Source organism: Lingula anatina, chromosome 1, assembly GCF_051362555.1.
Source record: "Lingula anatina isolate TDL-2025a chromosome 1, LinAna3.0, whole genome shotgun sequence".
Taxonomy (NCBI): Eukaryota; Metazoa; Brachiopoda; class Lingulata; order Lingulida; family Lingulidae; genus Lingula; species Lingula anatina.
This window is the reverse complement of record NC_141767.1, coordinates 32,556,186-32,572,840: the sequence shown is the minus strand read 5'-3', so window position 1 is coordinate 32,572,840 and position 16,655 is coordinate 32,556,186. Positions and strand designations below refer to the sequence as shown.

The window sequence follows — 16,655 nt, the reverse complement described above, 5'->3', positions numbered from 1 at the left end:
TTCTAAAAAGATGTGGCATTTTGTTAATCAGTTTTAAACAACTGGGGAAAAACTCTATTACACCCAACTCATCAAAACATTCGAATTAAACTGGAATATTGAGAATTCATACATTCAAAATGAGAAAAAGACATAATGCTGGAATTCAAGATAACAAAAGGCCTGACCGAAAAAAAAAAAAAAAAAACAAAAAAAAAACAAAAAAAAAAAACTTCCATGATTAACCAGAACTGCACCTTCTGGAACGTATACATTTTGATTCAAAAGTGTAAAAATTCCATGTAGAGTTCATGAAGGTAGAATATGTTTTCAACCTTTATTTAAAATCAATGTGCAGTCTGTCAACAGATATGTATGTTTATATTTTGTTTGACACAAACTTCATCAGAATGTTGAAGCACAAATTTGTTGACATAATTGCTGAAGCAAAGGTAATACTTTTAAGTTAACACTGAACAAAAATGTTTATTGCAATAGCACCTGTATAATAATATGTAATATGAAGCATCAGAGTGCATTAAATTTTTACCTGCAGAGATTCAATTAAATATCATGCAAAAATAACTGCAGACTGATTGTGAAAACAATGTTTGTGTAAACAGGCAAAACAACGAACAAGATATGAGTAAATTCAAAGAATATTCAATTAACAATGAAAGTGATAAAACATCTGCTTCAGTTGACTTATATCTCTGTAGGTAATTAGGTAATTGTCAGTAACATTCAACCAACTTAATCACCATTATATATGTAAGAATACCAATATCTACACACGTTTAAACAAAAACCTTAAGTACAACAAAAACTTAACATTTGACTGAAATATGTCTAAAGAATTCACATAATCTATACCAGTAAAAGAAAATAAAATGAAAATAATTTGCTGCAAAAATCTTTAAAATATATAACAAATTGTCAATGTGAAAGTAAATTAAAATCAATTGTGGAAAGCATAAAAAAATCAATACAAAGAATAAAGATCAATTTTGCAACTTTAAAAAGCATTTACTCTGTATGTTCTGACACATGACAATCACTAAATTAAATTTCTTCAATGCTGTTTCACAGGCTTGGAGTTTAGGGAGTTCCAACTGTTGTCTCCTGCTGTGGAAGATGTCTTGGATTTCTCAAGGAAGAACTGTGGATACTGGACGACTCTGTACATGACCAGTTGGGGGACAATAAGTAGACTTAAATTGATACTCCAAAACACAATCTGCACGTGCATGTCCTGTGGAACCCGCAGAAGATATGGTGTGCGATAATGGAGAGAGGACCCTATATAAGACACCTGAGCCTGTAAAAAAAAAGTTCAATTCAATTACTAAAACCAACGATCGAAGTCGAAGTGATAATATAGTTGTTCATGAAATAATATCAGACAACTTGTTTTAAAGATGAACTAAATCTGTCCTCGACTTTTGTGGCAGAATCAACTACTCTCAAATTAACATAAAAGTTATTATTATTATCTTTATATTTATGAAAGAGATAATACTTTTGATTGGTGTTCATTATATATCAAGTTGCACCAAATACCACGGCACCAGAATATATTACCTGGGCGGCTGCTCCTGCGTGTATTATTGACCAATCTAACATCCAAGAACAACCTGGATTGGTCAAACCATACATGCTCAGGAAATAGTATGGTAGGAAGTAAAACAAATAGGTCAGCATCTGGGCATAAAAAGATTTAAAAGTTAGTTACAATGTCGTTTTAAAATGTTTAAAAAGGTGGAACTGAAGAAAAATATGCTGAAATCAACCATAAACTTATTTAAAGATTTAAAACTGAATTAAATAATTGGGTACAATTGGGTACATGATTTGTAATATGTATCTATTTTTACACCAATGAAACAATAAATAAGGTATGTGATCTGCAAATAAGTAGAACACAGTGTGAATGGACAATCAGAGATTATCCAGACAAGTCGTAAGCATCTGAGGCAGGACCCCCAATTACGAAAAAGTTAGGTTATCTCTTTTTTTTTATCCAAGAACATTTTTTGAAGCTGATGAACCACACAAGTCTATTAAATTACTTCTTCAATGCAGGTTTATATTCATACCTGTACTGTACCAAATTTCCCAGGGTCTCCTAGATATGGTTCATACTGCAACTTGTATTGCCTTGTAAACTCCATGGATGAGTCTAAACAAGCCTGAAACAGAGTATTATAGCTGATCAATTGATATGTATGGGGATTAGATATAAGTACGGTTGTTTAACACAAATTTTTATGTAGTAATACTGAGGGCTTGTTTTTACCATCTTCCTCTTGGTGAGCATGTTCAATATATCCACTGTACATGCAACTTAGGCTTCATTCACATGCAATGTCTATTTTCTAAATTCTATTTTCTATTCGCGGTATGTCTTATGATCACGGTCTGTGCCCTGAATATCCCGCGGCGTAATTACTGGCAGCGCGAGCCAGTTACTATAAGTTACTATAAGTAACTGGCTCGCGCTGCCAGTAATTACGCGGCGGGATATTCAGGGCACAGACCGTGATCATAAGATAGCGCGAATAGAAAATAGATTTTTAGAAAATAGACATTCCATGTGAACGAAGCCTTATATGTAAACATACTAGCCACACATATGCTATTTTCTATTTACATATCCCCTCTATGATCTAACCCTTTTCCTCTCTTCAAGTGCCGCTTTAAGTAAGGAAGTCTTTTACCTTTAATAAAGCAAGTGTGCAACTACTGGGCTACATTTTCTTTTCATAAAATGTCATATGTAATTCAAAAATGTCCCATGTTATTTGTTAAAAAGATAAAAAAATATATTTTATATACCATTCCTCTCATCACTGCCAAACCTGAGGCAAATATGAAGTACAAGATGAGCAGTACATCAATGGGTCTCTTCCAAATGCTCTTCAAGGTGAACTCAGAAGATTCCTATCCAAGCAATAAAAATTAAAAGGCTGATAATAGAATTATGTACATGGTTTTGAAAATGATTCTAAATAGCCATCACTTATCCATTAAAAATCACATGATGCAAATAATAATTGGTCAGTTGTTTGATGTCCATTGTTTGCAATTCTGTTGACTTTAAAATTATAAAATCATGCTGGTTCTTTTTCATTGGTTGTTTGGTCACTACAAAATCTAATACCTTTAGCACTGGAACCGGTTCCCTCAAAAGTTTTACACCAAACCAGACAGGCACAATACAGTATGGGATATTCAGGAGAAATGACCATTTTATTCCATACTTCCCTGAATTATAACAATTATATGTATCATACAATATTTTATTACTTTACTGTTAACTATAACAATACATTTGTCCTTAAATGATGTCTCTCTGAATAAAATTATCTCACTTAAGAATATTTCTTTTCGGGCAGACCCAAGCTAACCTGCCAGTGTTCCTTAAACCTGCACAGACCTGGGAGTTATTTTACCCTTTCATTTATATCTCTTTCATTTATATTTCTGTCTCTGTAATACAATGATACACAGACGCAAGCTCACCTGTCAGTATACCTAACACAAGTATATGTACAATTACATGCAGCCCCCAATGCCAGTGCACCTAGTATCAGCACAGCCATACACTACCCTCAAACTCACCTGTCAGTGTGCCTAATACAAGCACAATCAAATCAAATCAAGCCTACTAGCTCATCTCATATCTATCAGTGTACCTAGTACCAACACAACCATATACCTCCAAACTCACCTGTCAGTGAGCCTTGTACCAGAACAAGCATATGTGGCCTCCAAGCTCATCAGTCAGTGTATGACTAAATAGTACCAACGCAAGCATAACCTCCAAACTCACCTGTCAGTGCACATAGTGAGCGTCAACAAATAAAGCATTAAACTGGTCATTACGGTATGTGTCCTTGGGTTTTCTTCAAGTGACTTTACGTAAATCTGACATGAACTGTGGAATTATGGACTGCATTTTTTGGTGGTATTAAAAAATTTGGCTACGGGCCTGACCATAATCATATGCAGACTTCAAACTCACTTGCCAGTGCACCTAGTATCAACACAATCATATAAAGCTGTTTTGCTATAGCTCACCTGTTAGTGCACCCAGCACAAGCACAATCATGCTTTGTGTGATAGATCCCACCCAGTACAGACCAACTTCATGGTAGCCCTGACTGCAAAAGAAAAGCACAATAATCACTCTGTAGCTTAGATCTAATGACAATGGTCTGTTCAGATAAGGTGCACTTCAGACTACATATATATATATATATATGTGAGTAAGTTGCATCAAGAGATGATGATAATAATTAACTAAGTAATTTAAATTTATTTGTCTCTCTGAAATATGTTTGTATGATGACATGAGTTAATTACATTTAATGCCTAATAAAAGTGTATGAACAATTATTTTTTATCTACCCATACTTAGTAAAGTATTTCTACCCTTGTATGCTGGCTGAATGACTTGGTTCACTTATAATGAATAAAAACAAATGAGACAATAACAAGGTTTAAACAAACAAAGGAGCAGGTGCTTATAATTAATCCTATTTTCTGCAACATACAACATGTCATGCACAAAGTGTCAGTGAAGAACACATCACCAGCAATGATAAATTATAATTGTCTGTGACATACCCAGCAGCTAAAGTGAATAGTAGTGGATAAAGAAGCATAGAAACAAATGGCTCATACTATTACTTAACACTGACCAGGTTAATCATTTTCATTTGGTGAAAGAAATATATTCTTTCCAACATGAACCAAACTTACTTTTGGAGCCTTGTCCATATTATGAAGTATCATTTCAAAACAAAATATTATTTTGAGAAATATAATTTTGTTTGAAATTAGTGAGTTATTATCAAAATTGTTGAATTATCTCTTGGTTTACACTTCTCAACTTTCTTTGAGTTACTTGGTGGTATACTAATAAATTAATATTTTTGAAACCATTTTATATGCTAATTTTGATGTCACTACCAAAGCCAGGACTAAGAATGAGAAGCACATATAGGTTCATGTATCTAACATACAATTTATCAGTATTCCAAATTGTTTACTCTCGCTTGGTTGCAATCACCGAGTCAATAGGTATTGTGTGCCAAACTATTGCCACTGAAACAACCATCTAGTAGATTATACCAGATAAAAATGACAAAATATATCTGAATGACCAATGATCTCAAACATGGCATTCACACAGAGAGTTTTATATTCATGAACATATGAGCACCTATCTCTTACTCAAGACATAGTATTATAGTGATGGCAACGACATTCTGGAATCTTGAGTGTAAGTCATTAACTTTACAACACTATGTAATAATAATTGACATTAGCTTCAAAGTTTAATGCTGATAAATAAATAGAAGTCTCTCACTGTTATTGGTAAAGGTAGCAATCAGCAATGTCCCCATGTTATCCAAGATCTTCAAGGGAATTATTCAAGGTAACCCAAAGTTATTTGATTTTACTGGCATATTTAATGCATGCAAGCGAGACTTCTTAGGATTTGGAAGAAATTTGGATCAGAAATAATGGTAGACTAGCAAGCGCAGTGCAGCAACAATTGAAAGTTGACATAATATATCAATGGATATTTTCCAATTTATTTTCTCTTAATTGCTGTCTTTTGCATACACAACACTGCATATCCATGCTGTTTTGTATGTTACTTTTGTATTGCTTTCTAAAATGACATTCTTGCCACAGAGTTTCAATCTCCCTGTAAAAAAATTTGCCTAACCTTACAGTATGTGGATTCTTATACAACTATAATTATATAAACATTAAGTCTTGTAGTTGTATGGCATGATTGGGCAGTCTACATGTACCCCTGTTATCAAATGATTTCCATTGCTGAATGATGGTATATCACATTAATGAAATTAACAAATATGACCAAAAGTATTGAAATTTTGACAAATAAGCTGATCATTCCTCTTTAAGAGTATAACTGACAGTGAATTGGTACCATTTCATGAATACTTACTTCCATGCCATAGCAGACAGCATGGACAAATACAACCCGTAGTGAATAATGCCATCCCAGTAGTTAATGATAGTACCATGGGCAGTCCTAAGGTAGGGTTCACCATGCTTCAGATAAAAGCTCATGAAACCTTCAATGATGCCATCCAACTCGAGTGCCGATATAAGGTCCACTACTGATGCCAGTGTGAAAATGCTCATCACTGTAAAGAAATTTATGTAATAATATATTTCTAATCATCCACATGTTTTATTCACACTCAGATATGTTGCTATATATGTATATACCGGTATGTGTACCAAATGTCAACTCTCTAGCATTTATTTACAATTAAGTACTTAATAGTAATATATAGAGGTTACGTTATACAGAGGCTGATCAAATCTCAAATTCATTAGGATAAATATTTATATTCTAGTCCCTCCTTTAAATAATTTCTTTACCAGTGAACAAAGGGTTCGTTTTGCCGGTATTGTTTTTCCTGAGCAAACTCCACGTTATGGATATTACCAACAGGATTGCGACGGCCCCGATGACGAACACCAGTAGTTCGTTCTTTGACTGAACTGCATTGAATGCATAGTTACTGAAATAACAAAGCGGTATTGCTAAGAAAGAAGTGACGAACACCACTGTTGCATCATAAGCTGACATAACTGTTGGAAGCGCCTCTGAAATCAGAGAATCATCGCATATAAAGGGTCCAAACTGCAGTGCGATATCCAAAATCTTCTGTACACTTTCAACGTTTCCCCACAAAACGACCTTGACCCAATTAAAGTTAAAAGTATAAACACAAGCACGTGACAACATGCGCGTTTTTCAAGTGGGCGGAGATTAGCGGAATTTACGAATGCAACAATTTTGTTTAAGACCTCTGTAATTAGAGCAATTTTTCTTTAACTGATTTTGAAAAGAAAGACATGGACTTCCCGCCCCTTAAACTGAAGTTTAATGCGTTATAACAACAGTACATGCATGCAGTACGTACAGTACAGTACAGGTACCGGTGGAACAAAATTTTAGCGGAGTGAGGGTCTGTGTAACAGAAAGTCTGCCCTCCATTTAATTATAATGGTTAGGGTTAGTCTCACCTGTACAAATGAATGGGAAGCGGACTCTCTGTTATGGGGGACTCTCTGTCACGTTACACGTAGTTCAGATGCTACTTATACTGATGTGTTACTGAAGGCAATATCTGCAATATTTGTGCACTGTGATCCTTGAAGGTGGGAGTTGGGTCAAATGTCCCGTTTTTTCTTTTCTTTCTTTCTTTTTTTTAAGACTTGAATGAATTAAATTCCCTTTATCCCTTTTATTTGCATTCAAAATGTGACCCAACAAATCAGCATTTGATATTGTATACTTTATTGCCCTTTGAATTATATAATATAAACTAGTTTTCTTATATGTAGACATTATATTTTATATATAAAATATATAGATATCTCAGTTCACAGATACAGAGGAATGTAAAATATTAGTCAGAAATATATACCTGCATGTACATGTACTAGTATGTCCTAGAAATGTTTAATGTCTTTGATGTCAGTACAGTATAGCAACAAATATATTTTCATAAGTAATAACATATGTAAAGGTAATTAAAACAGTTAACAAAATTAAATAAATAAAATTAATAATCATATTATTTTAAAGGAGATAACCTTGTTAATTAAAAAAAATACTTTTTACTGACTTTTGCTTTCAGCGGGTTCAATAGGTGGAACTGTTCATGGTACTTAAATAATGATGTATTTAGACAGATTATAGACATGTCTAGCAGAGAAGTTTATGTAAAAGTTATATATAAACTAAAGGGTAAAGCTGAAATGTTTACAAATGTAATGCAGATGGCAGGCAATAAATATGAAAAAATAAATATAGACACATCTGGTAAGTAAAGAGTGAATGCTCAAACCATTCCTTAGAAATGAAATAAAAGCATTAGAAATGCAATGAAATATACTGCATTAATTGCCTACATTGTATATCAATAACAGCTATTTTGCACAAAAATAGGCCCAAAGGCAAAACTGTATGTTTTACAAGCACCTATTCCTTAAAATGCCATCTCACAATAAATAAATAATTTCCTTCAGTAATAAAATTTTGTTTCCCACTCATCCTCACTATACTCCATGTCACATCCAAAGTGTTGTGTGTGTGTGTGTGTGCGTGTATATTAGCATTAATAATAACCAAAACATTAATAACCTTTAATAAGTAGCAACCCCACTTCTACTACTCCCATTGCACAATTCCAAATGAAGCTGGCATGCCCATGTTAGAACTTAACTCCCCAAAAGTGTTACAGACCCACTTTAGAACTTTACCCCCATAAGTGTTACAAGTCCACTTTAGATTTTTTCCCCAAAATGATATATGTCCCCTTTAGAACTAGCATTTAAGTCCGACTCCAGCTCTGGCAACACAACAATCACAGGCAATTTCTATACCCCTTATAATCAACTTGCGACTGTACTTACTTATGTGCATAAGTTAAACTAGATTTAGGAAGACTGACTTAGGTAAGTTAAGTATACATAATACTGAAAATATGTGGCTCATTGAACCATTACTGGAATATATATATATATAATTTTGGTCTTTAACATATTCCAATGCCTTAGATGCTGCTTCAGGTATTGCAGTTACACAACAGTCAGAGTCTGTGATGCCTCAAAGACAGAGCCTGGTTGTAATGTGTAAGGCTTGTGAACATAACCTGCTTCCACGCAGATCATATTTGGATACTCATCATCCCCAAAGTCTCCCATGGCTGCTGCTTTCTCTTTCCATGGGTTCCATAACACTGGAAAAGATGGTTTAGATATACATATGACATGCTGGTGTAAGTCACAGGTAAAGATTTCAAAGGTAAATAAAAGGTGAAACTAGATTTCCTTTTTTCGGAAAGCATTAGTTCAATTTTAAATAAAAAAGACATACTAGATTCCTGATTCAAAATTGTTTTATCTTGTTATCACTAATTTAACACAAACTCTTTTCCCTCCCATTTCCATTTATAATATTTTACCGATTTCAGGGAAGTTATCCTTTGTTAGCTTCACAGTGGTCCCATCTTCTTTATCTTTTATAAGAATTTCATTTGGGGTATTCAGGTAGATTCTGTATTGGAAATTAAGAAATAATAAATTTCTATCACAAAATCAATTTTTATACAGGGACAATTCTCTCTGGCAAATTTGCTGCAAAGTTGCAAGATAAATTATTATGTTCTTGCAAATTCGTTGCAAATTTGCCCCAAATTTGCTGTAAATACTTTCTTGCAAACTTTTTATGCCAACAAGGGGCTTCTTGCAAATTTGCAAGAATATATATTGTCTTTCTTGCAAACCTGCCACAAACTTAAGATGTTCTTCCAAATTTGCTGCTAATTAGCATCAATACAACTTTTTTTTATGAACAGTTTAATTTTTGCAAACATTTAGTTTGCAGCAACTTTTCATTTTGCTATGGGGACACATGTCTGATGAATACTTTCAGGAAAACATTTGAAAAGTTTAATTTTGAAGAGTGAAATAATTAATCATCAATAACCTCAAGTGGCCACAATTCAAATGTACTGTAATAACAAGAACGCTGTACCATTATTTATGTGAATAGCGTTTTACTTTTCATGTGGGTAAATGCATATTAACCCTGAAAACATACTAGTCTGGATGACTGGTGCTATATTTTGGCCAAATTGCTCAAAATGTGGAAAAAGCATGAAACTTGGCACAATTGTTCTTTGGTCTATGCTGATCATTTTCAAGGGCAGTGCCCAAAATTTCCAAGCGTTGCTTAGCAACCGTTGCTATGGAAGTGAATTTCCTTAGTAACAAGCTAATTAGACCTTTCTTGTCCAGTTTAAAAAGTTTATAAATGCTAATAACTATGTTTCAGGGCATCAGAACTATCACTAGACTATTTTAAGGCAATTAAAACCCAAATTAACCTTAGCCATGATTGCTAGGCAGCATATTACCCTAGCAACAAGCATTTTAAGTTGCGTTAGTCTATTAAGTAAGGCAAATCTATAATACTAGCTAAGAACTACACTTTTGAGCAAGATGTTCATACTTTTAATCCAGTAAGTTGAACCAATTGTGTGTTTACACACATCCGATCAAATAAATTGCCAGTGCAGATACTTAAGGCAGCATGTTCAAAATTAGTAACCAGCCATTTCCATGCTTTATCACCTTACGACTCTTTATAAAACTTTGCAATAGTTAATAATAATAATAATAATAATAATAATAATAATAATAATAGTTAATTCTCCCTTGTATGTGCAATATACAGTGCATTTTGCCCTTGCACATTGTCAGCCTCTACATCTGCACCTACATGCACACTGGAGCAACTCTGGACAGGTCAATAGCTTTTGGCAAATGTGTCCACTTAGGCCCACTGTTCTGCACAAGTCCAACCAGAGTGAGCACATGGTATCTGATGACATGGCACCGTAGTGCTGAGTCAGATATGTTCATCTCGCAAGAATACTCTTATATTGATGTAGAGCAGCCTTGGTGGAAGTAAGATATGGCATCTAACGGCCTTTGTGTGGGAACAGAAACTTTTGAACTTTATTGATTAACAAATAGAATTAAAATAGAACCATGCTGAACTGACAAAATACAATGTGAAAAAACTTTTTAGAAAATATTGAACAAAATGAAAAATATCTTGGAAATCTGGTCTCTGAGAAACCTTTCAATAATAGGAAAGTCAACAGTGGTTAAACCTTTAGTATTTCTCATCTTACGTAGGGCATGTATAAACTCTCCTACCAGCCCCCCCCCCCCCCCCTCCCTGAATACTTAAAATATGCATATCATATTTAACTTTATCAGGAATGGAAAAAGATACAAAATAAAATGAACAAGGATGGCCTCTGATTACAAAAATGGACGGAAAAAGGTACAGCAAATAAAAATTTTTCCAAGGCCCTAAACTTTACATGGCTTAAGAGACTTCTTTATGAAGAAAATAAGAGTAAGTGGAGAGCGTTTTTCTTGGCAAAATGTCAGGAATCGGTAGTAACAAAAGGTGGATTAAAAATACTAAAAGCAACTTCTTATCCCTTTTGGCAAACATTATTGGTTCTTTGAGTGAAATTCAGGAAAATTTCAATTTAACCCCAGATGAAATCTTATCACAGCCATTATGTCAAAACTCAAAAATTGAAAAAAATTAAAAAACTATTTTCCATAAAAGATGGTGTAAAAATGTTTTTGTTTTTTTTACATCAATGATATTATTAATGACATTTGAACTCCCCTCTGTCTAGAGGAACTCAACAAAAAATCAACCTTAACACTAACTTTCTGGGCTAATTCAGCATGTTAAATACTTGTTGCTAGGGTAATATGCTGCCTAGCAACTGTTGCAATGGTTTACTTGGGTTTTTAATGTCTTAAAATAGTATAGTGATAGTTCTGATGGTTTGAAACATTATTAAAAGCCTTTTTAAATCATTTAAACTGAACAAGAAAGGTCCAATTAGCTTGTTACTAAGGTAAATCACTTCCTTAGCAACGGTTGCTAAGCAACGCTTTGAAATTTTGGGCACTGCCCTTGAAAATGATCAGCATAGTCCAAAGAACATTTGTGCCAAGTTTCATGCTTTTTCCACCTTTTGAGCAATTTTTGCACCAGTCATCTAGACTATACCTGTCCACATTCTCTTCCACTATAATTGGGTCGTCTACTTGCTGGAATGTTTGGCCTCCTTTTACCTATTAAATAAAACCCTTTTTAATGGGAAATTTTATTCAGCAAATGTTTAACAAATAATTTAATGTTCCATTGTTGACAAAAAACATTGTTATTAGAGGAATTAAGTCAACAGCGTATGAATGACAAACAAAATTGACCCTATAAGAATGGTTCAGGAAAAGGTGCTGGCGGTGGATACACAAGTCATTCATGCAGGTATAAGCGAAAGAATGTGAAAAAATAATGAACCTCTAAGACCCCATTCCCACAGATTTTAGATCGAACTATCCCCGTGGGAAGTCTCACTAGATTACTGTCAGCTTAGCCGGCTTAAATGTCTGTCCCGCCTACTAAAAGCTGTAAGGGGGTAATTAACTTCCCTGAGCGGTCGGCTGACAGCAATTTAGCGTGAACCCCCAGGGAGTTAGGTCGATCTAGTTGGATCGATCTAAATCTCTGTGAATGCGCTCTAAGCCTCCCCCCATCCTCACCCAACCCCCCAATATCATTTCCAGATCTGCTAGTCAAGAGTTAACCTCTTCAGGCACATGAAACATAATAATGGATAGTAAACCATCCCTGCAAGGAGAGTGCAACTGTCTCTGATTATCATATGCTCTAACAAATGTAAACTGTAGATTTTATTCTTTACTCAGGTCCATTGAATTTCTGTAAATAAAAGACTGACCTTATCAATGTACTGCAGGTTGCCAAGCCCAAGCACATCTGTCTTTACAACATCTGATGTTCTGAAGTAAGTATGCAGCAAACAGGTGAAGTCAAAGGGTTTATTATCTGTAATGAAAAATGTAAAAATGCAGCATATTACAAAGGTACAACTGTGAAATATGATGAGGCAACATTGTGTAAAGTGTTCAACCTAGTACTTATAGTCACCAATGTGCTAGCTCCAGTGGTCTTAAATGTCATATCAGGCAAGTCGAAAGTATAAGTTAGGAAGTCCCTTTTGAAACTTCAAATGAGATACATTAGTTTAATATTATATTGTCATAATTCTATTTAACAGTAAAGTATATGCAGAATGTGCAAGTCTGCAGACAGTGGGGTGGGTTGAAGAAATTCCATTTCTCTGAATCAAAATTTGATATATGTTCTATGTTATTGCTCAAATTGGATCAACTAAGGGGTAAAAAGTCCACTTAATCTAACCCCCCCCCCCCCACACCCATTTGAAAATGCTGGCTGCAGTCTAATATGCAATGTACTACTACAAAAAGTAAATACATAAATTACACATAAATTATGTATGTATATATATATATATTTTTTTTTCTACCAATATATAGAACAATTAATGTTGTTAACCTTTGTTCTCTACTTGAAACTTCATTCCAAATGAGTCTTCAGATAGCGTCAAAGTGTATGTCAACTTGAACCTGAGGCAAATAAAATAAAAAATCTGCATTTGACCTTCTTATATTGCAGACGTCACCTCAATTCAATGATGAACATGCACAAAAAGGACATCACCCAGCAATGTGGCCTTGAACATGTAGGTATATTATAGAAACTGGTAAACATATTATATCATTCTTTTCAACCTGATACCAGGTTTCTTTCCTTGAAGTCAAATTTTCTAAATAATCCATTGTTATATGATAATCTACAACTTTAAAATCATGACACCCTTCAATCTAGTTGCACTCGCATTCTCCAGCTGCACTCTGCAAATAACCATTGAAAAACAATTTTTGTTACCTGTAGTCCCACAATGCTCTGGTTATATCATCATCTTCCAAACTCAGCACTGCTGTCACATTTCCATCTTTATCCTTGATAAAAACAACAGTATACATAAAATGCAGGAATAATTATGAAACATGATGTCTAGGCTTACTGAAATTAGGATTATGATAAAACGTCAGATATGTCACTGATGAATGTACTTTTAAGTCAGATCTGTGTATTTAGACAGGAAATTGGTGAATTTATGCCACTTTCTACTTTGTCAAACATTCCTGAAAATGGAATGTTTGGAGCTCCAACACAAAACAAATCTAAAAGCACATTTTTTAAAGTTTTGGTTTACTTACTGCCACAGGTTCTTTTTCTACCTTCCATTTACTGGTTCTGGCAAAGCCATGCTGTGGGCCTAGTTCCCAAGGGCCAAAGTTAGCTGAAATAATCAGTGATAAATATAACATCTAGAACTTAAAACATATTGATCAAAGAGCCTGTACAGTAGGTATATAACAATGCATTTAGCAGAAACAAGCAATGTACTGATCACCTTTAGGTAGGGAATATACACAGAAAACATGAAATTATAAACTGTGAACAGGGATGAGATTGCCATTAAGAGAAAAAGTTTGATAACCAGATGTGGGGTCCATGGGGGGTGGGTGGGTGGGGTGGGGGGTGGGGGGTGGGGGGTGGGGGGGTGGGGCAATGATATTGTTGGCTCCCAAAAAGTTGGAAATCCACAAATAGTCGGAAAAATCCCTGCTTTTATGAAATGCACATCAAGGGCACGTTTAAAACCTATATATAATAAGGGTGTGTTCCCAATGAAACATCCATTCTATGTAGATCAATTGTTGACTCAAGCTGATTGCAATTAAATTGAATAAATGACACACCTCCTCAGGCAGCTAGGGGATGATAAACTTTTGCATGGGCTCCACTTCTGGAATTAGCTTCTTCCTTTTGTTTTGAGTGAAACCAAATACACATGAAAGTATTAATCAACCCCTAGCTGCTTAAAGAGAGATGTCATTAAGTTAAACTGATTGCATTCAGTGAGTCAATGCGGAGTCAGATCTATCTATGTAGAATGAAACTTTCATTGGGAACATGCCCTGTTACCCATAGCAGCAATGGTAAACACGGTTCTTTTTCACTCATTTATTGACTGTTTAAAATTTACTCACGGAATACAACAGGAATCCCTCCTCTGATGGCCTTCTTGTTGTCAAAAACAGCCTGCTTGCTGGAATAAAGATTATGATTATTATAAACTTTAGGCTATTAAAAATATGCAGAGCACTGAAAAAGATTGTCATCTTTGCAGACAATACTTTGGGGCACAAAGCATCTACAGTAGCAAAGTATATCTAATGAACTGAAACTTCTAAGGGTTTTTTGTAGGATTTTTTAAATTCTTACCTTACAAATAGCAACTCTTTGCCTTTCCATTGCCATGCTATGACAGTTGCTCCTGAAGACATAACCAATAATAGTAATATACTGTATAAGGGAACTACATTCCAAATTTGAGTTAATTAAGGTGGTTTGAATCTTTAAATGCCCATTTCTTTTATATAAAATACTAACCTATACATTTGTGCAATAAAAAATAAATAACTTTAGAATATCTATGAAGTTTTTTGTTGTTTATTCACCACCCCACGTGCAGATCGGGTTTTGATGCAGATTTATGAAAATCAGTAAAAAAAATAAATAAATAAATACTTAAGCAATTTTGATAAGGCTTTTTGCATTATGGTAGAGTAATGTAGCATTCTAAAGTCTTTTTGTGTGGATTTAAGGTTCAGGGCCACTCTATCCATTCAAGTCATTCATAACACAAATGACACCTAAAATAGGTATATCAGAAAAATTTTCAAACTGATCAGAAAATTAAAATACTTATATCATCTGAAAGGTAATGCAAAAACCGGATGAAATCATTTGGAATTTTTTAAATATTCCTACAAGCAACAAAGATATTGAAGTTTTTTAACTGCAAAAATCCACCAAAAGTGTCCACACTTCTCAGCTCAAAACCTGTGCCCACTGACCAGCAGTGATCACTCAGGCGCAGCAGAGCACCCTGTGTGTCTTTGTGTGCTCAGCCTATTGTCTGGCTCACATAGCCTGTGACTAATCAGGGCAGAGCTATTTCCCTGTGGTAATTTTCACATCATGTAATATTGCGGATTAAATTAACTATACTTCGCAACCTTCAAATTTCATGATTTTTCTACATAATATAGCAAATTTCATAAACTTTGCTGGATATAAATTTCAAAAAGATGATACCAGCACTTACCTGAAATTTTTTAGCATTTTGTAGAGGCAAAACTTAAAACAAGCAGAACCGAAACTTGTCAAAGACTGCAACATGGGAAAATCATGTGACCGGATTTTACTCTTTGATTTACAACTTATTTAGTTAATGGCTTGAATTAGTTTTTTTACGCAGCGCTAAAAGAGAGATTTAAAAAAGGGGTTCCATAGGCGAACTGTCAGCAGGCCGACTTCAGTTTAACACTTCACTGCCCGTGGACAGTTACGACTGTAGCGCCCCTAGCGGATTGTGATCTACCTACCTAAAATGTTATTTTAAATATCATTTGGATCCTGCATCCCAAATTACATTTGACTTGCAGTCAACACTAAGCTTTATCTGCTGGTCGAGATCTGTAGAAGAGAAATATTTTTTGCAGTTGCGACGTAAGTTCTGCTATAACTCAGGAGCTGCAAAAACATTTCTTTGCAGTTAAACATCTATCGTGTTCACGATTAATGTAATCTGGGGTGCAGAATCCAAATAGAAAGTTATTTTGGTGTTTAAAGCAACACTGGGGTGTCATTTCGGTGTTTAGTGAGATCAGTTCAAGCCACTGAGAGTTGACTGCGTGTGGATTTTTTGGTGCTTGTGGCGAATATTTTACTTCACTTACCATGGGGATGAACTCGGACAAATGTGTTGCTATCACGGTTTAACGTTAAGTTAATAATGTCTCCCTTTTCTGACATATTTAGTTTAGAAATGAGTTTTAGGTATCGTTCTGGAGTCTGGTTTAGTCTTGATTTTGTTCAGTGTTCTGTTCCGTATATTCGTCTCGTTTCAAATGGAGAAATAATGATACCGCTTGGCCTGTGTATGAAATCGACAACGAAGCTCCGTTTTAGGAGTGGCCATGACCTTCTTATTGTCAACCCTTTTGCGCGTACAAGGTTGTAAAGCTGCATATGATGATATTTTTTAAACTGT

At 34.7% G+C, this 16,655-nt stretch overlaps 2 protein-coding genes across 2 annotated transcripts; both read right to left on the bottom strand.

Annotated features, from left to right (window-relative positions):
* Positions 1-291: 291 nt before the first annotated feature.
* Positions 292-6,750, bottom strand: LOC106173780 (transmembrane 6 superfamily member 1-like). Its single transcript, XM_013555018.3, has 8 exons — positions 6,409-6,750; positions 5,966-6,167; positions 4,060-4,142; positions 3,140-3,243; positions 2,815-2,919; positions 2,076-2,168; positions 1,561-1,680; positions 292-1,297 (listed from the first exon to the last, which is right to left on the bottom strand). Exons 1-8 carry the CDS (start codon positions 6,617-6,619, stop codon positions 1,052-1,054), a joined length of 1,164 nt encoding a protein of 387 aa, XP_013410472.3. The 5' UTR covers positions 6,620-6,750; the 3' UTR covers positions 292-1,051.
* Positions 6,751-7,319: 569 nt separating this feature from the next.
* Positions 7,320-16,614, bottom strand: LOC106170560 (uncharacterized). The gene is made up of 10 exons (XM_087011377.1): positions 16,342-16,614; positions 14,822-14,873; positions 14,587-14,645; positions 13,750-13,832; positions 13,415-13,488; positions 13,022-13,092; positions 12,384-12,490; positions 11,651-11,715; positions 9,006-9,097; positions 7,320-8,780 (listed from the first exon to the last, which is right to left on the bottom strand). The coding sequence occupies exons 1-10, from the start codon at positions 16,415-16,417 to the stop codon at positions 8,620-8,622; spliced, it is 840 nt and encodes a 279-aa protein (XP_086867503.1). The 5' UTR covers positions 16,418-16,614; the 3' UTR covers positions 7,320-8,619.
* Positions 16,615-16,655: the final 41 nt, after the last annotated feature.

Coding starts and splice junctions, on each gene's coding strand:
- LOC106173780 (XM_013555018.3), bottom strand. CDS start 6,619: ATGTCAGCTTATGATGCAACAGTGGTGTTCGTCACTTCTTTCTTAGCA. Junction 6,168..6,408: donor AACGAACCCTTTGTTCACTG/GTAAAGAAATTA, acceptor ATTTCTTTACAG/TGATGAGCATTTTCACACTG. Junction 1,681..2,075: donor GGAAATTTGGTACAGTACAG/GTATGAATATAA, acceptor TTTTATGCCCAG/ATGCTGACCTATTTGTTTTA.
- LOC106170560 (XM_087011377.1), bottom strand. CDS start 16,417: ATGTCAGAAAAGGGAGACATTATTAACTTAACGTTAAACCGTGATAGC. Junction 14,646..14,821: donor AAAGAGTTGCTATTTGTAAG/GTAAGAATTTAA, acceptor TCTTTATTCCAG/CAAGCAGGCTGTTTTTGACA. Junction 13,093..13,414: donor AGAGCATTGTGGGACTACAG/GTAACAAAAATT, acceptor TATTTGCCTCAG/GTTCAAGTTGACATACACTT.